The 21,891-nt window shown below is 34.7% G+C and overlaps 3 protein-coding genes across 7 annotated transcripts; all 3 read right to left on the bottom strand.

Moving 5' to 3' along the window:
- Positions 1 to 1,614: 1,614 nt before the first annotated feature.
- Positions 1,615 to 21,351, bottom strand: LOC105128788 (probable ubiquitin-conjugating enzyme E2 18). 2 transcript variants are annotated; one of them, XM_011030614.1, is made up of 8 exons: positions 21,328 to 21,351; positions 5,366 to 5,370; positions 3,773 to 3,807; positions 3,542 to 3,645; positions 3,352 to 3,454; positions 3,151 to 3,214; positions 2,206 to 2,294; positions 1,615 to 2,100 (listed from the first exon to the last, which is right to left on the bottom strand). In XM_011030614.1, exons 3-8 carry the CDS (start codon positions 3,800 to 3,802, stop codon positions 2,005 to 2,007), a joined length of 486 nt encoding a protein of 161 aa, XP_011028916.1. In that variant the 5' UTR covers positions 3,803 to 3,807; positions 5,366 to 5,370; positions 21,328 to 21,351; the 3' UTR covers positions 1,615 to 2,004. The 2 variants fall into 2 exon arrangements, with proteins under 2 accessions (XP_011028916.1, XP_011028915.1); XM_011030613.1 differs by lacking the exons at positions 5,366 to 5,370; positions 21,328 to 21,351 and having other exon boundaries at positions 3,773 to 3,904.
- On the bottom strand, positions 4,190 to 7,064 carry LOC105128789 (BEL1-like homeodomain protein 11). Of its 3 annotated transcripts, none has more exons than XR_842945.1 (5): positions 6,152 to 7,064; positions 5,665 to 6,044; positions 5,527 to 5,587; positions 4,940 to 5,436; positions 4,190 to 4,432 (listed from the first exon to the last, which is right to left on the bottom strand). XR_842945.1 is itself a non-coding variant. In XM_011030616.1 (5 exons), the coding sequence occupies exons 1-4, from the start codon at positions 6,959 to 6,961 to the stop codon at positions 5,341 to 5,343; spliced, it is 1,347 nt and encodes a 448-aa protein (XP_011028918.1). In that variant the 5' UTR covers positions 6,962 to 7,064; the 3' UTR covers positions 4,190 to 4,432; positions 5,333 to 5,340. The 3 variants fall into 3 exon arrangements, 2 of the variants coding, with proteins under 2 accessions (XP_011028918.1, XP_011028917.1); XM_011030616.1 differs by having other exon boundaries at positions 5,333 to 5,436; XM_011030615.1 differs by lacking the exon at positions 4,190 to 4,432 and having other exon boundaries at positions 5,126 to 5,204; positions 5,333 to 5,436.
- On the bottom strand, positions 9,459 to 14,140 carry LOC105128790 (BEL1-like homeodomain protein 7). 2 transcript variants are annotated; one of them, XM_011030618.1, is made up of 5 exons: positions 13,656 to 14,140; positions 11,809 to 12,936; positions 10,884 to 11,257; positions 10,729 to 10,789; positions 9,459 to 10,537 (listed from the first exon to the last, which is right to left on the bottom strand). In XM_011030618.1, the coding sequence occupies exons 2-5, from the start codon at positions 12,796 to 12,798 to the stop codon at positions 9,848 to 9,850; spliced, it is 2,115 nt and encodes a 704-aa protein (XP_011028920.1). In that variant the 5' UTR covers positions 12,799 to 12,936; positions 13,656 to 14,140; the 3' UTR covers positions 9,459 to 9,847. The 2 variants fall into 2 exon arrangements, with proteins under 2 accessions (XP_011028920.1, XP_011028921.1); XM_011030619.1 differs by lacking the exon at positions 13,656 to 14,140 and adding an exon at positions 13,466 to 13,649.
- Positions 21,352 to 21,891: the final 540 nt, after the last annotated feature.

Below are 21,891 nucleotides of genomic sequence, written 5' to 3'. Positions count from 1 at the left end.
TCTATTCACAGATAGAAGGCGATAGTTCATCAAGTCACCATTATGATTTGCATGTGCAAAATTAATGATTATAAGTGGCCAGAAGTAGGGTTAACTAGAGAAATAGGAACTAACGAGCCTTGCACATATGGTGGCAGAATGGCAGTCATAGAAGCAAGGTCCACCACAGTGAAGAGGGCAATCCAACCTCATCGTTTACACCGTCCTCTTCCCATGCATTGCGCAAACTCTCCAACCCTGTTGTCCTCATCGCTGAAGACTCCCCTCCTATGCTTTGGGGGGTTGTTCATGCTTCTCCGTGCTCTTCCCCTCCCTTTCCCACCACAACAAGCCCATTTATACCGGCCGCCACCACCAACTCTGCCTCCCCATCCACCACTGCTACGTCCCCCCCACATCGAAAACTTATCTCCACCGCCACCAACAACTCTGCCTCCCCATCTACCACTGCTACGTCCCCCCAACATCGAAAACTTATCTCCACCGCCACCTCCTCCATAGTATCCACCATATCTATTCTTGTTGTCGTCGACCACAACTTCAGGATGAGAAGTCTTGTTACGATTTCCTAGTAGCTCGGTAGGATCTAGAGCATTAGTGACATTGACCTGGGTATGAGCAGCGCTGTTCTTGCACCTCTTAATTCAAGAGCATTAGTGACATTGACCTGGATATAAGCAGCGCTGTTCTTGCACCTCTTAATTCAAGAGCTCCCATTGCTAGAAACAAAAGAATCCAGAAACTTATCATTTGTGTCTCCATCATTCTAGCAAGCAAAGTTCCCGAGGTAAGAATGTCGTAATCTCATGCCACTTCTTAGTTATAATAGGTTTATATAATCCATTTGGCAACTTGATCCAATAACCAACAAATCAAACTCCTCCTTAAAGAGAGGAGGATGTCTAGGGGCACAGACTTTGTCCCCACTTGCAATTTGGAAGGAAGAAGCAATAATGCAGGCTTCCTCAAAACAGTACGCTATGTACACTCTGCCTAAGCATGAGCTCATCTGCCATCCATCTTTGAAAGCGATATCACATTCTTGTCATCTCATTTCGAATTCAAGAAAATAGAGTATCACAATAGAATTAATTTTTCCGAACATGTAGGGAAAATAATTCATTGAAGCATTTATAGATATTAAAAAAATAAAAACGATGATTGGACTGACAAGAGTGTCGTTATTATTAGAAATGGGGGCAACCGCAGTGAATATTATTTAACGGAGCTTGATGAGTGCCTTTCTTTTTCAAGTGACGAGCCTTGTCAAAGGCATAAAAACTTGAAGCATGAGAAGATCGAAAGGTGACGCTTTTGAGAACCTTTAAACATTGACAACAAGCCTTCTTTTTCAGGCAACAGGCGAGGACAACCTTTGCTGATAAATGTGAACAAGTACCTTGCCCACGCACTGGTAAGCCTACCTTGTACAGTGATTTGAACCACAAAGCTAGCCCCTTTCGCCTAGGCTATTCAGAGACAGCAGGCTCAACAACATTCCTTTACTTCCACATGTATAGAAGGCTTAAAATTTAAAATCACCATGACACACACAACCGTTCAAACTAAAAATTCCATGTTCATTCAACTGAAAGTGTTCATGCCATTCTAGGATATGAAATTTTTAACTTGATAATACATACCACAGAATCTCCAATAGTTTCTGCTGGATGATATACATCAGACGCCATTAGAATACATGCAGGTTCTGTTGGAAATCTAATGACCTTGGCTGAACGTGGTTTTTAGTTCCTAATAAGACAGTGATAGTAGGAGAATCCATATAATTTGTTCTCCTTGATTAGTATAGATTGTCTGCGATCCCATAAGGGAGGCACCAAATACAAAGTAAAAATATCAGGCACGTGATTCACGGCCAAGGAAAAAGGAAAAATGCCAGGGCCTTGGGGGCTCCAAGCCTTGCCAGGCCCCATTCCACACTATCCACGAGAAATAGGACTGGTAGCCTTGTTGTTATACACAAACAACAAATACAAAATGGAATCAAACCTTATCATCATGGAACCACCATCTTGTTTCCTTGGGAGATCGTCCACTCCTACAGTTCTTCACATAACGATCGTTATCAGCAGGACGTTGCTGCGAACCATCACAGTGTATATGAGCATTGCTATATACTAGTCTTGACAGAAAAGGTAGAGTGAACAAAAAATGCTTTTAACTCTCAACAAAATTGAACCTAACCTTCACGGTTGCGCTGGATAACATAGACAGAATGCTGATACAGATAGAACTAACAGTCATAGCTGGGGACCATGAATCATACAGTATATCTGCAAAGACCAAGAACAAATGACAAGAATATTACAATTCATCTGTTCCAGGCATCTGCAAAGACCAAGAACAAATGACAAGAATATTACAATTCATCTGTTCCAGGCACAGCTGACTATGTACTTGGTTCAAGAAGGAAGCAAATGAAAAGTCAAATAACATTATTTTCATTGTCTTCTGGAGATGGAAAAGCACAACGAATCTTTGGGCAGTAATGCACAAACCCCTACCCCTCCTTCACACGGATAAATAATATTTGCAACCAGAAAAAAAATCCAAATATAGTCCACTTGGTTAATAAGATAATGCTAATGATAACATTGAATTGATAAATTTTTTGAGATGGAAAGCAATACAACAGAGAAGAAAACATATTGAAAGTTTGCTTTCTATATTTCACATTTGTTTTTAGCTTCTACTGCCCAACATAACATTTAATTGACAGATTAACTAATACATAGACGGAGTAAATTTTGTTTCCAGGTACCACAACCGACCTTCCATACATTGATGATAGTACGAGCTACCATCGCACACCATTGTTTCAAACAAAACTCATTTGTCAAGAAAGCAAGACGCACGCACTGCCCTGTCCTACTCACCTACGAGAACCACCATCGCTTAAAAATCTCCTTGAGACAATGCTTTGCAAGCACTTATTCAAAGAATCTTAAAATCGCATCATGGACCTTGCAATCAGAGCAAAAACCTAAGGGAATTTGCACTAAAAGCTTTGGCAACACCTAAGTCAATAATCATAACACTTAATTACAGGTAAAGAAATGCTTTAATTCAATAAACTAACACGGAGGAGAGCAATGTCAATAAACGTTACTACTACGAGTTAAGTAATACCTAAACAGATATGTCCGTTGCTATAGATGTGAGGATGCAGAGGAGCCGGCGGGGCGAAAATCACCTGTGTCATCAATTTAACCAAATAAAATAATTAATCACACTCATTTTCAAATAATTAATTCGTATAAATTTGCAAAAATCACAAAATTAGCAAAAAAATCACAAAATTAGAAGGAAAAAAAAAAAGAAATCACTGGCCTGAGGTGCTTCCATAGGGTAATGTTCAGGGAAATCGACTTGAAGCTGATAAGTTTCATTAGCATAAAGAGTGCCTGCGGCTCCATTCGCTTCAATCACCCATCTTTTAGAGAAGAAATAATCCCAAATTAACCAAATTTATAATCCCCAATCAAAGCTATATCAATTAAAATCGTGATTGAAACGGTACCGTTGGAGATTATCGGTGACTTTATGCTTGAAACCTGAAGGAGGACTGAGTTGCCATTCTGTAAGCTCTTTTTGCAGCCTGTTGCAAGCGATCTTGCTTAAAGCCTACGCAAGAATGAAGTCAAAAAATTTAAAAATGAACACAAAGTCAAAGATCACAGAATAATAGAAATTAGGGCATAAAATAAGCATATGCGGAGATTGTCGAGAGGGTACAGGTTGGTAGAGAGACCTTGCGTGACGAAGCGGAGCTGCTTGTCATGGTTTCTTTCTTGTTTTCTTGCGCGCACAGAGAGCGAGGGAGAGAGGACTGTCTGTCTGGGCAGTTGGGGTATTGCCGTTTTATAAAAGTTGGGGAAATTCATAAATACATCATGGAGTGTTATATATTATGGGATAATGGTGTATTTGGGCCCCTAGTTCTGAGTTATATGTTATTTTGATCCTTTTATTATTATTGTTTATCCCAATGTTGATTTTATATATATATATATATATATCAACTTGCAGACAATTAAATTTTTTTCTGAAAAATATTAAAAACGCATTCTTCACATTGATTCAGCACATTTAAAAAGATTTAATAAATCTTCTCGGATATTAATTTTAAAGCTTGAATTTAAAAAATTAAGAAAAAAACACATATTTGTCATCACTAATCCAACATATTAGATTAATTTCAAAACCATTCCAAGTCAGGGAAAATTCAACTACATTCTGCCACAATATGTGTACAAATTAGAACTCCTAATAAGAATTAACAGCAGAAGCAAAAGATCACAATTAAAGAAAATGAAAAGAACACCGCTAACAACTAATTCAATTCTACTCCAATATACGCTTTGATTTCTTGAACAACTCATGGGGGAGTACTCCTCAACGCCTTCTGGATCTGCAGATAATTGAAAAGAAAGAAAGAAAGATATGAATTTGCGTTTTAGTTAGCAAGGGCATGTCTGGTTGTATTACTACGGTTTTTCTTTTTTCTTTTTCTTTTTCACAAAGATGTCTGATACGCATGCATGGTTTTGAAACCTAACCTGATATATCGCGAGTAATGTGTCAAGAAAAATTAAAAAAATAAAATTAAGATGATTTGTTATGATAAAAATCTTGGTTTTTAAGGGTTTTTCGGTAAGATTTTGACCGAATTATATCAAATCAATCAAATTATTTATTATTTTAGATTTTTTACTGAAACTAAATCAATTTTTTATTTTATTTTTTTGTCAATCGTTCCAAACCCTAATAGTGCGGTCCAGGTTTTGTAACAGATTTTAGAAGCTCAAACACAGTGTTATATATATATATATATATATATATATATATATGCTGGGAACGTTTTGTTGGAAAGAAGACAAGCCGACAACAAGATGTGACAACTTTTTTTTGTTTTTACTAATGCCAATGTTTTATCCGTTTCAGTCTTGAGAGCGATCCCAAATAATCCAAGTTACATACATGCATTGGCCATCACGTATGATACTGACAAGATTCCTAGGTGTCCTAGTACTGCAGTAATCAATGCCTATCAAGCTGCTTAGCATTTGCTAGCTTGGACAGGTTGCTCTCACCAAATTTTTTAAACAGTGATGGAAATAAACATCAAAAGTTGAAACAGCTTAGTTGCGGAGGATCCGCTCCCATGGCAATTTGTGCTTTTCCTGGAAATCACAGGTCTATACTGTTCTCAGATTTTCAAGGATGAATGATTAAAGAGGACGTTAATTTCCTATTGCATAAAAGATACAACGAAACGCAGCTTGAAGAAGGAACTGACTTAGCTATCAACCTTTTCCTTCAGTCCTCTGAGTGATCTGCAAACTCCTCTTTGTACATTTCTTCTATCATAGGCTTCCATAGCCGGACTCGAGCATTTATAAACCAGTTTGATACCTAAAACAACAATGAATTGCCCACAACTTTATCGCTGTTAAGCTAAACTATAAAGAAAGGTAACATGTTAATGAAAGATTAAAAACTTACTTGATTCTTTGTCAAGCCTGTCTGCGATGCTAACATTAGTTTCTCATAATCATTTGGATACCTGTGTGTGACAAATGAAGTGGGTAAATCACAGTTTTAATAAGAGTATGATCACCATAGGGTTTCGCTAGCACTTACGGGTGCAAGAAGTGTTCAAAAAGCCAAGAGCGAAGGATGGTTACAGAAGTCTCTGGCAACCCTCTGATGGGTCTCCATGCTTGCCTTTGGCTTTGCATCATTCCAAGCTGTCGAAGAGATATCCGGTTATGTTTGGTCTCTTTATCAAACAAGCTAAGTTGTGACATTTCTGTGCTGATTTTTGGTAAATCTCGAGAGAATTTTCTTTTTGTCTCATCGATTTGGGACACTATGGCATCTCTCAAGTTGCAGAAATGCTTGGACATGGCTTGGAGCGCAAGAGCTGTGTAGGATTTGGCCGCTCCTAAACCAGCTATTTCCTCAAATGATGATACCACTTCTTCCATTTGATGATAGTATTTCTCATATCTTCCCTCTACCTGAAATCAACATAATATCTCATCAGTTTTCGAGTTCGGGCGCGATCAAAGTTAGCCTGCTGACACAGAACATATAAACTCAATACAGTGTGGAGTTTTGGACTTACCTCCTTCAACAATGCTATAAGCTTTGCTATTGTAAGCTGGAGTTCATGTTTCTCGGCTTGAACAAGCCCCATATCCCACCGTTCTACTTTTAATTCAGAAGAAAGTCTTAGAGATCCTCTTTGGCCACAAGGAAATAATTTCCCAACGTACTTTTCATTGCTAATTTCAACTGCCCGGCAACTTACATGCACAATTTCTTCTAGCAGAGACTGAGCAGGCTTTAAATACCTTGAATTCCCTATAGCAACCGCAAAAGATTCTGTTCCGTAAGAAGTAGAAGGTCTACTTAATGAGGTTGATGATTGAGGAAATCCATTACCAGTGAGAGAATAGCCGTCGTTTGCTTGTTCACCTCCAAGATTATATGCTTCCCTTACTTCTTCTCTAGGAACTAAGTAACTAGGACTCATGAGATCCGAATTAAAGGATCTCTGCCTGTACTGAAATTGGGGAACAAGCATCTGAGAACCAAGAGACAGTGATAACCTTTGAGCTTGATGATTGGTCTCATTTGCCGCTCCAAGAAGATCCATTAAGTGTCTGGAATGGCTAATCTCAGATTCTTGAACTGCCAAGGGGACTTGAACTAGGTCTATTGACCTAGACATTCTTTCCTCGAGAGACTTTATGCTTGGCAATACACCATGAGACTGAGAAAATGTGTTGCTGCCTCGCAAGTCTGGACCGAAAACGCTGAAATTCTGACTTTGAAATTGGTTTTGACTAGCAATGGAGTCTGAGATAATGAATTGGTGTAGCATGCCAGAAGCTGAATTTGGGGGTGAGTCTTGTGAACCCATAGGTACCATTAAAGTGCGAAGGCACAAAGGTATTAATTTGCAACTTAAGAGAAGATTCTAAAACATGATTTGTCAATATGGTATAAACGAAGAAAGAATCAGAACCCAAACTAATGTTCTGTTAATTAGTCTTTGCCAACTAACTCCTACCCTGAAGTCTAAAATGTTCTGTTAACTGTAATAAGCATAAAAAAAATTGAATTCCACCAATCTGTGAGCGCCTATATTCTTTTGCTTAGAGCATAACAATTCCCAGAAGAAAGTGAAGACCCTCTCTCTCTCTGTGAAAAATGAGCAGGTCTAAATGTAACCACCTGAAAGCTATAATGCTAAGAGACAACCCTCGAAGAGAAGCTACTTGGGTGAGTAAAGATGCAGAAGTTGATGGCAGGCGATGGTCCCCCCACCCCTTACTTCGTGTACAAACCCAAAAGCAAAAGCATCAATCCTTCAGCTTTAACGCTTGCAGTTACATTTCTTTGGGAGACTCAAAAGTACTGTCAGCTAAAAATAGTGTAATTATCTCTCTCTAGCTTGTCACAAGGAAGAGAGTTCTTTGATATGTAACAATTGTTCTGTTCACTGGACTGTTGTCATCTGTAAAAGAGAAAAAGTTGGCTATCTTTTGCACACTCCCAGTTTTAAGATTGCCTGTTTCTGAGACTGTGACCATATAGGAATATCTAGCTTTTTCCTGTTAGGTGCTACAATCATAGAGATGTTGAAAGGACACTGAATCTGAATATCACAATCTTTCAAGAGCAAGTGAGAAATAAAAATTACATCTGTGTTCTCTTTATCCAAAAACTTATGCTATCTTTAGGCTTTAAATTTGCATAAATCCACACTATTTTCTATTGAAATTATAGTTTTAATTAGAGATAATAGAATGGTGAGATTCGACTCTACTTCATATCATAAAATTACCTCAACCTAAATATAATTTATATTATTATCTGATATAGATTTCCATGTGCTGATTAGACTGTTTCTAGGTGTATTCTTTGGGATAGTCCTTTGGATGCTTTATTAATGACTGCTATCTTTGTTCCTTTGGCCTCCTCCAGTTGTCGCTCTCTGGTTTCCTAACATTGTTGTTTACCTTGGAGCTGAAAGGCCCACACTCATATGATTAAAGTGTCTGCATTATCTGAATTATTCCAGCAAATTTTAAAGTATAAGTTCTGTCAGCTTTACAGCACTTCTGTAGGCCGTTGCCACACGCAGGAATTAATAAACCCAATTTTTGAAGTGCCTAGTTTTAAAATTTAACTGATTAGTTGGTGGCCATCATGGCCTGAAAAAATTGATCAGATGAAGGGTGGGGAGCCCAGAAATCTAAATAACGAGAAACAGAAACTTGCGTAGAAAGTGAGGATTTCCATAGTAAAGAGACGTGGTTCATGATTTAAAGGAGTGATAGGTATTGGTATATCGTACTTCGAATAATGGCACTCTCAAGCTCTTTAAGGAAAGTGATATGCTAAAAACACATGGTATGGCAATGAGGTTCAAGCATCTATCAGAATTAAAAAGGAAGCATGTAAGATAGTGACCAGCAGACAAAAAGATACAAGGTAAAGGACATGGGAAGGAAGCAGTCTCTATGAATTAACCAACATGTTCATTAAAAGACAATTAAACGACTGAAAAAGTGAAGTAATTAGACTTGCAATACCGGTGATTTTAGACAGTTAAGGATACTGCTATAATTAGACAGGAGTTATAACAAACAGATTATATAAATGGGCTAGGAGATATATTTATAAATTAGTGAGAAAAGTTGAAGTTCAAGAGAGATTTATTCGCGTTAAGCCAGAATAGCGGTTCAAAATAATCATAACTATTAATCTAACTATTGAGTCATACTCAAATTTTTATAAGTATTTTCAAAGCTCATTTTTCTTTAATTCTGAAAATCTCGATTTGGGATCTTGATTTAACAATTTTTCTGATTTTCATTGTTATTTTCAGATTTCATACTTCTTTCTTTTATAATTTATAATTTTTATTTTGTTTTTTATTTGAGGTAGGATTTCTGGTATATTTAAAACTTTGTAAATCTCTTAAAAAAGAGGAATTAATTGAGAATGGTTATTTTAAAGAAAATAAAACAAGTGAATTTAAGATTCACATCTGAAGTCCTTTCACTCACTAAAATTTTTGTATTCTTTCGTTGTTTTTACTTTCCGTCTGCAGCAAAAAGACTAGAGGAATAAGACGACAGAATCCAAGAAACCAGATAGCAGCAAGCACAGATTTGGATTTTGGGACCACAACCAAGTAAATTAGCTGCCTGAGATCAAGACAAGACGCGAAACAAGAAGGAAAGAGCAGAGAAAGTTCAGTTAATTTTTATGTTGCTGAAATTTGGTTAAGCAAAACTTCAGGTTTGGGGTGAAAGGATGCTTTGCGTGATACTATTCTGCAACAATATAACGAAAAATACGAAAAGAGAGCGAAGTTATCGCTAGATGTTGTAAGGATTGACATCCATTAAAACATCTCACAGAAACTCGAACTAATTCGCAAATCACATTTATTTCAGAATTAGGAATGAAATGATACATCAGTGTCACAATTAGGGAGAGCTTGTAGAAATTCCTTAAGAGCACAAAAGATCACAAAAATCTTATTGTATATGCACAGATATATCTACAATCCCTGTAATCTGTACGTATATTACAAGCAGGCACCATGCCCTTATATTACGTCTATGTCTGTGACTGTAAGGGTGTTGGTTTTCTTCTATTCAAACCAAGAGCACGGGGCTTGAATAAATAGCAAACCAATTTCACTGAGTTTGTTTTCTTCTGCTTTATGTTATCCAAAACTGCATCAATCCTTCTCTTGGCAGGATTGATGAAACTCCCTCGTAAAGCTAGAAGGATTCTCTTAAACCACAAAATCATGTAACCGATGGGAATTGGCAATCCTGTCTTGTTGCTTTCCTGTTTCCATGCAGTGATAATCCACCTCATTATGCCCCACAGAAGAAGCTGATATAGTGTTACCTCTCATATGCGCCCCATCAAACGTGGGAAATGAATCACTGTCATTACTTTGCAATCCCAAAGCAAGAGACATCTGGCTGCCTACTGCAAATCCATTCAAGTGTGATACATCATATGTAGCAGCAGCAGACATAAGATTTCCATCACCATTTTGGCCACACGGAATATTCCCATGTGGAGAGAAGTTATGGTCATCATCTATATTCAACCTTCGGTCCCGTGGAAATTTCATAATATCATATTCTGCCACATTGGGTCCCTGAGAACCATTCTCAATGACTGTTTTCGCCATAGGTTCTTTCATTTCTAATTCAAGAATACGACTAGATTTTATGTCATGGGCTTGCCCTGGCTGGGAAATATCAGCAGCTGTAGATGTCACACTCTCATACAACTCACGTAGCCTATTCTCAGATGTCAAGTGATTGCCTGATTTATCTCCATGGGCTTTGGTTGTTTCGTCCAAAGAAGATTTGGAGTTTGTCTCTGAATCACCGAATTCTTCTTTGTACATGTCCTCGACCATGGGCTTCCAAAGACGCACCCGCGCATTAATAAACCAGTTCGCGACCTGATTTACATAGGAAATTGATCGTGCCATAAGATAAGATAAGAGAAAGAAGGGTTCATATCAGAGGGGGTTAAAGAATGACCACTCTCACAAAGAGACGCTCCACTAAAGTTTCCTAAAATGAAAATGTTCTGAAGCACTAAAAATTTATATTTACAGAAGTGTAATCTGCTAGATAACAGGATCTCTACCTGGCTTCTGGTCAAGCCTGCCTGCCTCGCTAACATGATTTTCTCTGAATCACTCGGGTAGCTGGTGAAAAAAACAAATTCAGAAAGAATTAATGAGGTATCCTTTTTTCAAAATGAACAAATATTATTTGGAAAGCAAGTATCCAGTAACATACGGATGAAGGAAGTGCTCAAAGAGCCAAGCTCGAAGGACTGAAACAGAGCTCTCAGGGAGCCCCCTTTGAGGCCTCCAAGCATGTCGCATCACACCAAGCTGCTGGAGAGCCCTCTGTTGTCTGGTCTGATGATCTACATAACGGAGACGTGGTATACCTCCTTGACCATTTGGTGATGTACCTTGCTCCCCAAGCCTTTTCATGATAACTTCTATATGGCCACTGATTGCATCGCGCAAACAGCGAAAGTGACGAGAAATTGTTTGGAGGGCGAGTGCTGTATATGATTTAGCTGCCCCATGACCAGCCACCGTGTCAAAATATAACACCACAATTTGCATTTGATGGTAATACTGTTTGTAATTTCTGTCTACCTACAGAAATGTACAATCAACCTTTCAACAAGGGTCATAAACCTTAGTAAAGTAAAAGTTCATAGAGACAACAGGTCCGTCCATATGATGGCTGAGGATATAGAAAGCCAAAAAGCGTAAACACAAATCCTTCACAAAACAAAGGAATCAAGGAGGAGCTATTATGAACTTGATGTAATTTATCTTGCAATCCTTCATTTTCCCTCTCGTATCTCCAGCTGAATCATACCAGCTACCAAACCAGTTACATGAAACACCGTATCTTTGCCTTAGAAACTTCTCTCACATGCTACCATTTCTGATCTAAAAAATTTAATGAAGCTCAACATAAAAAGGGTTTCTTTCCTCAGGAGCATGTCCGGCTCCAAGACATTTTAATGAAAATGCTAATTTCATTTATTCTGTCAGTACATCCTTTTAGACTATGTACTAAATACATTAATCAGAGATCTTTGGTAATAATCCAGGGATTCCATTACAAAATCATACAAGCATTAGATAAAAATGAATGTAGCATAGAATTAGCACAAGTATGGACGGATTGAACCTACCTCTTCCAGCATGGACAGAAGCTTAGTCTTTTTGTTTAGTAAGTCCTGCCGTTCTACAGGCGATAGCTCAGAAGTGGAGTCGGCAGTAGATTCAGTAGGATCCGGTGGCTTCTCATTTGATGAGGGAAGCATAGAACAGCTACTCGGCCTCCTATCACTCTCCTTGGAGTCATCGGAACATTTGTTGGATTGAGGCTGCTTCAAAGCCTTTTTTACATTAACCACCTCATCGAGTAAGTGTTGCACTGACTTGAGGTATCTGGAGTTCAAGAGTGTGTTAGCATAACCAGATAATCCATACATATTCATTTGAGTATGAGTATCTCTGAGGCCAACTATGTACTGAGGATTGTGTGAAGACTCTGTTTTGATAAGGTTATGGCTGCTTCCGGCAAATCCAGGCAGTCCTTCAAATTCTCTCAACTCCTCGCTTTGATTGCTTTCATCACCTTCACAGGGTAAAGTCCACTTCTCTGGCACAAGCAGATGTGAACTCAGAGATGAAGGAAAATTTTGGTTTAGATACTGATACTGAAGTGAAGGCATAGAAACTGCAGATTGCACCTGCATGCCAAGCCTCAGTGGTAATCCTTGAGACTGGAAATTCTGCTCACAGTCTGGAATGCCAAGGTGCATCCTTGGTGGAACAGCCTGAGAATCTCCACTAACAGAGTCACCAACCAGGTTACCTGCTGCTGTATTCATCTGCCCACCAACAGATTGCAAATTCATCGTGTCACTTGTAGGTGGAATGAATACTATCTCATTTCTAGCTCCACTGGATGAGAATTCAGCACCATTTTGAGAAGACAAGGAACCCCCATACAATATGTCCGAGTATGACCCGGCAGCTGGAGTGTGGTTCGTATAACTTTTCATGCTACTAAGATCGGAAGGCAGATCAGAATAAGAAGCAAGTTTCTGGTCCCCTGTAAGCAAAGTTTGCAAATTGTTGTTCTGACTGCTTGAAGTGGGGTAATAGGTAGCCATCAAATTTTTCTGTCTCTCAAACCTCAGATGGAAAGCATCACCCCCAATGTCCTTCCATCAATCGAATGACGCACAAGGGAACAGCAAACAGTCGGTGATTGCCCCACGAAATGTAGATGAGCTAGCAAATTCCAACAACTAAAGAGAAAAGAATTGATAAAGCCATCAAGATATGTTTCAGATTCTCAGACTTTACAAACTACTTCAATAGCTTGATTTTTCAGAATCGCTTTCAACTGATTCAAATAAAATAAACAGAAATTATTCATAGCACACAGTGCACAGCCATGCATCCTTATTCACTTAGAAAACCATATTTATTATCTCTGCTATCATTACGATTTCGAGGACTATTTCGAGGTTTATGCAAGATCAAAGTCATGTTCAAAGGTAAAAAATCACATAAAAGTAATACTGCTATCAATATCTTAATATCTTAGAATAGCCCACATCAAGTTAGAACACCAACAAGCAATAACCACAGTGATTGACACATCCCAATAATCAAACACCCCGGTCCTTGTGACCATCATCAGCATCATCGTGAAAGCAAAAGAACGGCGTAATCACAAGAAAAATGAAAAGTCAATCACGACACACATAATATTGAGAACCCCAAAACACCATCTTTTTTTTCTATAGATTACAAAAGGATGCTTAATAATACCAAAATTAAGGAGCAAAACTTTCATGACTGTGTTATCTATTAGCTTCCCTTGATCATCATCACCAGTTACACTCAATTCACAAACACCATCAACTATCCAAGAAACACCTACCCCAGACAAACACTGCATCAATAATCACCACTAACAACTCTAAAGTCAAAGAAAGTGCAAAAGGGTCCAGCAAAAAACCTGATAACTCTCAAAATGACGCTCCTTTGGCGGGGAACAGAGAGAGCTCAATAAACACAAGAAACCAATTCCAAGAGAAATTATTCTAAGAAAGAACAAACCTCCTTATGATTGGTGCAATAACACCAACCCAATTAAATTGCTTGTATTATATATAATAACTGGAATCCAGCAGTTATAGTGTTGTTTTTTAAACATGGACAACAACTACTATTAATATTTTATTTCAACAAGAAACTGAAATGTTTAAGAATATATGTCTGTCATATCGTTCTAAGTTTTTCACGTGTAAAACAAAGAAAAAAAAACATTTATCTAAACAATGTCTGCAAAACAAGCTAGAAAGTTCTTCAACAAGATAATCAATGGTTAAGGTGGTTGTTTGTGTTTCATTGCTTAAGAGAGTTTCAAGCCATAACCACCAGTTGGTAGACCTAAAATCATAGAGCTGTGGAGCTGTGGAGCGTCTTAAACGTTTTATTTTTTATTTTTTATTTTCATATTGATATTTCCTGTTTAACTTTTTTTTATACCGAGAAATGATAAAAATGAAACCTAACTTAAGATCAAAGTCTTTTCTTCATTTGTTTTGTTCTTTAACAGAACCCGTTGACCTCCTGAACCAAACACGGCAACACCTCAAGAATGTCTATAACATTTTCTTGGCTAAACATATTCTCTCCTCTTTTTTTTAATTTAATTTTAAGAGAGAAAATAAAATAAAAAAGGGTAGCTTGTTTGCGTTATCTGTGGTTTGAGTAGCAGGGTGGGTGAAAGTGACAATTTGACAGGCTTACACGTGTCTGCTTTTACACGCCAGTGGCGGCTAACGGCTACCACAAAAATACACGCCAGTGGTGTACCTGTTTTCCTCTTCTTTCTTTTTTCTTCTCTTGGTAATTGGAATAGTTTTTATTATTATTATTATTATTTTTGCTTTGCTTTCATTAGACTTCTTAAGAAAGTTCTAAAGGTATATATTATGATACAAAAACTTCACTTTCCTCTTTTATGTGTCTGCAAGTGACATTGAAAATCATATGTCACCAATAAATTTGTATTACCAAGTTATATGGCCATATGCAATGGAACTAACAAAATGTTACAAGAGAGTACTTTATAGCCCTCAAAATCAAGAAGACGGGGAAATAAAAGAAGTTCTTGGCAAATTAGTCCCTATAGAAATAAATTATTTAATCCCCATGCTATATAAAATTATTTAATAATACTTATAGTTTCGATCACTTAATACTCGTTTAGAAATCGTCAACTAAATATTTTAAATGTTTGATCATATTTTAAAAGCTAACATCAAAGTATTTTCCGTATATTATTTTCAGAACCTGTAATTTATAATTTTTCGAGAGCCACAACCACAGTTTCTCTACCTCTAGTTTCTTTGTCAATTCTTTACTAATAAACTGATAAAATATCATCTGTTTAATAATTTATTTTTTAAAAATACTTTTTATATTGCATCGAGTTTTTCTTCTTGCCTACTTCTTCTCTTCCCTTATCTCTCCCTCTCTCTCCTGCTTTTCCTCATCGTCTCTCTCTCTCCTTCCCTTCCACCCGCCCTCACTCTTCTCTTTGCTCTCCCATTATAACAACAATCCATAAAAAAATCAAAGATAAAAGAGAAGAGAGAGATTATTAGGACTTCGTTGTACAACCATAACCAGAGTCAAAATCACAATGAAATGAAACTCCTAGTCTTCAAGAGTTTATTAGTACTGAATTTGGACCTAATACTACTTCACGTTTTAAGACATGGAAATTTCTGGACATGGACATTGAAATTTTGAATTTAAATTAATTTTTAAGATTTTTTTTAATGCTGTGGTGTTGTCTTGAGAGGTAAAAACGATTGGTTTGATGATGATCAAGGGTGTTTTTAAGGTTTAAGGGTTTGGTTCTTCGGTCTTGCATATTAGCTGTTGAAATTTTTAGCAAAATTTGTATTCGATCTCTATAGTTTCACAAATGTTTCAATTAAGTCCTTATAGTTTCATAATATATATTTTACAATCAAGTCCTTGTATTTTCAATACTATTCATAAATAACTGCTGTCAGTCAGTCATTGTTCATGCATCAAATGGTATCTTCTTGGGTATAGATGTTAAAACCGACATATTTGTTAGTAATTTAACGGTGAAAGGACTGTTGCATAATTTTTCATAGTAGATGGATTAATATATTTGTTTCGATGAACTAAAGGGACTGGTTTATAATTAACTCAGCTTAAAAAAAGATCCCATGATTGAATGCGTGATATTTTTATACGGAGAACCATCAAACAAGTTTTTTATTTTTATTTTTTTCACTTTCTTTGAGTTTATATTGATTGGAAAAACACATTTAAGATGGGTTTCATAATTTATTTCTACCCATCCACTATTTTACCAAAAACTAAAATCCATACGACCCCCCTCTCATGTAGACGCTCCTTCACCGGTGTGCAACAATGACGTTACTATTTTCGTTAATTTCTACGTAAATATAATAGAAAACTAATAAATTATTTTCCCAGATTTCATTGGATGAATTCATTTGGCATCAGGAAAAAAAAACGTGAATTAAAAAAAATATAAAAATAAAAAATTATCAAATTAACTAGTATTTATTATAGTTATTAAATCCAAACTAATTAGATTAACTTTATGGCCGGATTGATTTGGATAAAATATAAAAACTAATATAATTTGGTTAATTCGTGATTCGAACAATTTGAAAAAATCTGATTAAAATTTTTTTTTTTTAATTTTTTTTTGTTTTAGTTAGAGATATCTTTTTAATATTTTTTTAAATTCATTATTAATTCTTTTTAAAGTTTATTATATAAATATCAGTTAAATATTTTATTTTTTTAATATAAATTTTATAATAATAATTTATTATATATTTTGTGTTTATAACTTATATTTGCATGAATTATTTTTTAATATTTTTATATAAAATAATAAATTTTTAATTTTTTTAAAAAATAAATTAATTTGTATAAATCAAAAGACGGCTAGCCGGGTCAACTTTGGGATCTGATAACTATTGTATTTATGATAAATATATGGATGTGCTGAAAGCACTCGCAAACAAGACCCCTTAAAATTTATTCGAGACTTTCTAAAAAAAGATCCCATGATTGAATGCGTGATATTTTTATACGGAGAACCATCAAACAAGTTTTTTATTTTTATTTTTTTCACTTTCTTTGAGTTTATATTGATTGGAAAAACACATTTAAGATGGGTTTCATAATTTATTTCTACCCATCCACTATTTTACCAAAAACTAAAATCCATACGACCCCCCTCTCATGTAGACGCTCCTTCACCGGTGTGCAACAATGACGTTACTATTTTCGTTAATTTCTACGTAAATATAATAGAAAACTAATAAATTATTTTCCCAGATTTCATTGGATGAATTCATTTGGCATCAGGAAAAAAAAACGTGAATTAAAAAAAATATAAAAATAAAAAATTATTAAATTAACTAGTATTTATTATAGTTATTAAATCCAAACTAATTAGATTAACTTTATGGCCGGATTGATTTGGATAAAATATAAAAACTAATATAATTTGGTTAATTCGTGATTCGAACAATTTGAAAAAATCTGATTAAAATTTTTTTTTTAATTTTTTTTGTTTTAGTTAGAGATATCTTTTTAATATTTTTTTAAATTCATTATTAATTCTTTTTAAAGTTTATTATATAAATATCAGTTAAATATTTTATTTTTTTAATATAAATTTTATAATAATAATTTATTATATATTTTGTGTTTATAACTTATATTTGCATGAATTATTTTTTAATATTTTTATATAAAATAATAAATTTTTAATTTTTTTAAAAAATAAATTAATTTGTATAAATCAAAAGACGGCTAGCCGGGTCAACTTTGGGATCTGATAACTATTGTATTTATGATAAATATATGGATGTGCTGAAAGCACTCGCAAACAAGACCCCTTAAAATTTATTCGAGACTTTCGGGGAAATCCCGCGAGTCACGTGACAACTAACGTCGGCAGGAATGGTAGAGGGCCGAGCAGGTGGTCACCAATTTAGATCATTGGTTCTTCACCCAACGCCCATGCCAGCCCAACAAATATTTCCCAGCCGGAAGGTTGTCAGCTGTGAATTCTGAAAAAATGGTTGATTTTAGAATAACATGAAAATTAAATGAAATAATAAATAAATAATTTTTGAATTTAATTTGCATGAATTAATTATCGTTACCAATGTTTTGATTTGCTCAGCCATGGTTATCGAGAGAGGAAGAGTGGAAATGAGTTTTTTTAAAATTAATATAAGTATTTAAATCAGCTTATGTATACCTCTATTAATTTTATAGGCTTAAAGGTAACAATCATGTATATCTTCAATGACTTTAAGATTTATAAGATTTGAACTAATAATTTTTATAAAATAAACTCAATACCTAACTAGTTAAGTTATATATACAAATCAATGTTGTTGTAAAAATAAAAATGAATTTCCAAGTAAATATAATAAAAAACTAATAAATTATTTTTTTAGGTTTCCTGGATGAGTTCATTTAGCATTCTCAATTTAACAAGAAAAAAAACAAAACGTGAATTAAAAAGTAAATATAAAAATAAAAATCTGATAAATCAACTAATATTTATCATAGTTATTAAATCTGAACCAATTTAACAGGTTGGTTTGGTAGTTAAATCAATTCAGGTAAGATAAAAAACTAGCACAAATAAAAATCAGAGAAACTTGGCTGACTTGTAACCCGAATAATTCAGAAAAACACGATTGAGATTCTTTTTTTTCAAATATGTTTTTTTTCCTTGTCGAAGATCTCTTTTTTTGATATTTTTTAATTGGTTTTAAATCTTTTTGAAGTTTAATACATAACTACTAGAAGAATATTTTATTTTATCAACGTGAAATTTAAATTTATTTAGCTCATTAGTATATATAATCTATGTTTCAAAAAAAAATTATTTTTTTAATGTAGAATTTGAAACACTTTAATATATATATATATATTATATTTACAAAAAAAAAGTTATGTTTTTTCAAAGTGAAATAAAAAATATTTTAAAATAATATTTTAAACTTTATTATTTATAATATTTATAGATTTTATTTATATAAATTATTTTTAATTTTTTATATCAACATTAAAATGTTATATTTTTTTTAATTTTTCAGGATAATTTTAGATAACCCATATAGCCTATAAACCGTTTCCATAGCCGGTCAAGTTCCAAACGGGATCTGATAACTATTGTATTTATAATGAATATATGGACGTGCAGAAAATACTCGCAAACAAGACCCCTTAAAATTTGTTCAAGACTTTTGGGGAAATCCCGCGAGTCACGTGACAACTAACGTCGGCAGGAATGGTAGAGGGCCGAGCGTCAGCAATTTAGATCATTGGTTCGTAACCCAACGCCCATGCCAGCCCAACAAACATTTCCCAGCAGGAAGGTTGTCAGCTGAATTCTGAATTTATTTATTTTTTACTCCAAATGGGCTGATTTAAGAATACCATGACAATCAAATAAAAATAATAAATAAATAAATTTTGAATTTAATATGCATGAATTAATTGATAGTTACCAATGTTTTGATATGCTGAGCCATCGTTGTCCAGAGGAAGAGTGGAAATGAGTTTCTTGATTATATATCTGTCTGCTGATTTTCCATGTTTTTTAGTTTTTAATTTGAGAGGAGAGAATGATAGTTGAGGTTGAGTTTTGATGGCAGAAAAAAAAAATTCTTGTTATTGATTTCGACCATCAGAATTATTGTTTTTTTTATTAATATGTTTAATTAAATAAAACGAGTTTAAATGAAGTGTTTTTTTATTTTAAAATTAAATGAAAAAATATTATACAGGGAAATTTTTGGATTTTATGTTATTTATTTTTTATTTTTGAACTGATTTTTAAGTTAATTAAGGGTATAAATAGGTATACTTAGGTTTTTATATTTTTTATTAAATGTTTTTTGATTCGAAACATGATCGTAAAATAAAATTTTTTATGTAATTTTCTAGTTGCTGAAATTTTTAAGTTGAAATTGTTTTTTCGCAGTAGGGAAAGGGGTAAAACGCAACAAATTAAAAGCCTGAAAAAAAAGAAAGAGTGGAACAAGACGCAGCTTCAATTAATCAATATTTATATCCAAAAAAGAAACAATATGCCAATAAATCGAGGATAATCATTCCCCATCCGAAGCCCATTTTCGTTGCAGATCACTTTCTCTAACTGTTTACATGGGCATACGCAGCTTCAATTAATCAATATTTATATCAAAAAAAGAAACAATATGCTAATAAATCGAGGATAATCATTCCCCGTCAGAAGCCCATTTTCGTTGCAGATCACTCTCTCTGACTGTTTACACGGGCATAATTTTTTTTTTTTTAAATTAATGTGGGTGTTCGGGCCAGCTTGCGCGCACCACGACTAATCCTACGGAGCAACCAAGGACTTGAACCTAAGACCGCAGAGGGAGCAAACCCCTTAATTTCAAGTCTTTACCACTTGACCACCACCTAGATAAAGGGAGAGAGAGAGAGAAGAGCTTGCGCGCACCACGACTAATCCTACGGAGCAACCAAGGACTTGAACCTGAGATCATAGAGGAAGCAAACCTCTTAATCCTAAATCTTTACAGTGGTCACCATCTAGATAGAGGTAGAGAGAGAGAGAGAGAGAGTCCCAGCAGGAAGGTTGTCAGCTGAATTCTGAATTTATTTATTTTTTACTCCAAATGGGCTGATTTAAGAATACCATGACAATCAAATAAAAATAATAAATAAATAAATTTTGAATTTAATATGCATGAATTAATTGATAGTTACCAATGTTTTGATATGCTGAGCCATCGTTGTCCAGAGGAAGAGTGGAAATGAGTTTCTTGATTATATATCTGTCTGCTGATTTTCCATGTTTTTTAGTTTTTAATTTGAGAGGAGAGAATGATAGTTGAGGTTGAGTTTTGATGGCAGAAAAAAAAAATTCTTGTTATTGATTTCGACCATCAGAATTATTGTTTTTTTTATTAATATGTTTAATTAAATAAAACGAGTTTAAATGAAGTGTTTTTTTATTTTAAAATTAAATGAAAAAATATTATACAGGGAAATTTTTGTATTTTATGTTATTTATTTTTTATTTTTGAACTGATTTTTAAGTTAATTAAGGGTATAAATAGGTATACTTAGGTTTTTAGATTTTTTATTAAATGTTTTTTGATTTGAAACATGATCGTAAAATAAAAACTTTTATGAAATTTTCTAGTTGCTGAAATTTTTAAGTTGAAATTGTTTTTTCGCAGTAGGGAAAGGGGTAAAACGCAACAAATTAAAAGCCTGAAAAAAAAGAAAGAGTGGAACAAGACGCAGCTTCAATTAATCAATATTTATATCAAAAAAAGAAACAATATGCTAATAAATCGAGGATAATCATTCCCCGTCAGAAGCCCATTTTCGTTGCAGATCACTCTCTCTGACTGTTTACACGGGCATAATTTTTTTTTTTTTAAATTAATGTGGGTGTTCGGGCCAGCTTGCGCGCACCACGACTAATCCTACGGAGCAACCAAGGACTTGAACCTGAGATCATAGAGGAAGCAAACCTCTTAATCCTAAATCTTTACAGTGGTCACCATCTAGATAGAGGTAGAGAGAGAGAGAGAGAGAGGAGTAGTGCAAACTCATTTGTTCATTTATCTGTTGTTTTTTCCATTCCAAGACATTCCTGTGCTCTAATGGCTTTCTTCCTCTTTTAACAGAGAAGAAATACAGGCAACAATAAGGGCCAAGGGGCCAATCCAAACCAGACTAAGTATCGCCATTACTTCTTCCATTTTTGAAACGCAGCCGTGATCCGAGGAGCCAGTTTTCAACACTAACACATCTAGAGGTACAACCACACCTAGGATAATCAAGTAACACGCTAAGCAAAGGAAAAATCGAATCATTGTTCAGGAAAGAAATTGTTGCCCTGTTAAACATCTGCGCATCTGATTTATAAGCTAGCATCATTTTTTATTGCTCCAACACGCGGGTGATTTGGCAGATCTGCATTGACTTGGTCCATTAATGGGTTGCTCTAAAGCATTAAGAACTTAACAGATTGCAATAATTCTTTTTAAGATCATGAAGTTACTAAGATCGTTAAGAAGTTTGAAGGTTTAATATAAGTTTTCATTTGTATTGAAATGTATTTTATGTTTTCA

This window comes from Populus euphratica, unplaced genomic scaffold (assembly GCF_000495115.2).
Source record: "Populus euphratica unplaced genomic scaffold, PopEup_1.0 scaffold11.1, whole genome shotgun sequence".
In the NCBI taxonomy this organism is placed as follows: Eukaryota; Viridiplantae; Streptophyta; class Magnoliopsida; order Malpighiales; family Salicaceae; genus Populus; species Populus euphratica.
The sequence above is the reverse complement of the archived record's forward strand: the minus strand, read 5'-3'. Positions and strand labels throughout refer to the sequence as shown.

Coding starts and splice junctions, on each gene's coding strand:
- LOC105128788 (XM_011030614.1), bottom strand. CDS start 3,802: ATGACAAGCAGCTCCGCTTCGTCACGCAAG. Junction 2,295..3,150: donor CAACGGACATATCTGTTTAG/GTATTACTTAAC, acceptor TGGTCTTTGCAG/ATATACTGTATGATTCATGG. Junction 2,101..2,205: donor TATCCAGCGCAACCGTGAAG/GTTAGGTTCAAT, acceptor GATGGTTCGCAG/CAACGTCCTGCTGATAACGA.
- LOC105128789 (XM_011030616.1), bottom strand. CDS start 6,961: ATGGTACCTATGGGTTCACAAGACTCACCCCCAAATTCAGCTTCTGGC. Junction 5,588..5,664: donor TTTGAACACTTCTTGCACCC/GTAAGTGCTAGC, acceptor TGTCACACACAG/GTATCCAAATGATTATGAGA. Junction 5,437..5,526: donor CAGGCTTGACAAAGAATCAA/GTAAGTTTTTAA, acceptor TTGTTGTTTTAG/GTATCAAACTGGTTTATAAA.
- LOC105128790 (XM_011030618.1), bottom strand. CDS start 12,798: ATGGCTACCTATTACCCCACTTCAAGCAGTCAGAACAACAATTTGCAA. Junction 11,258..11,808: donor TTCTGTCCATGCTGGAAGAG/GTAGGTTCAATC, acceptor ACATTTCTGTAG/GTAGACAGAAATTACAAACA. Junction 10,538..10,728: donor CAGGCTTGACCAGAAGCCAG/GTAGAGATCCTG, acceptor TATGTAAATCAG/GTCGCGAACTGGTTTATTAA.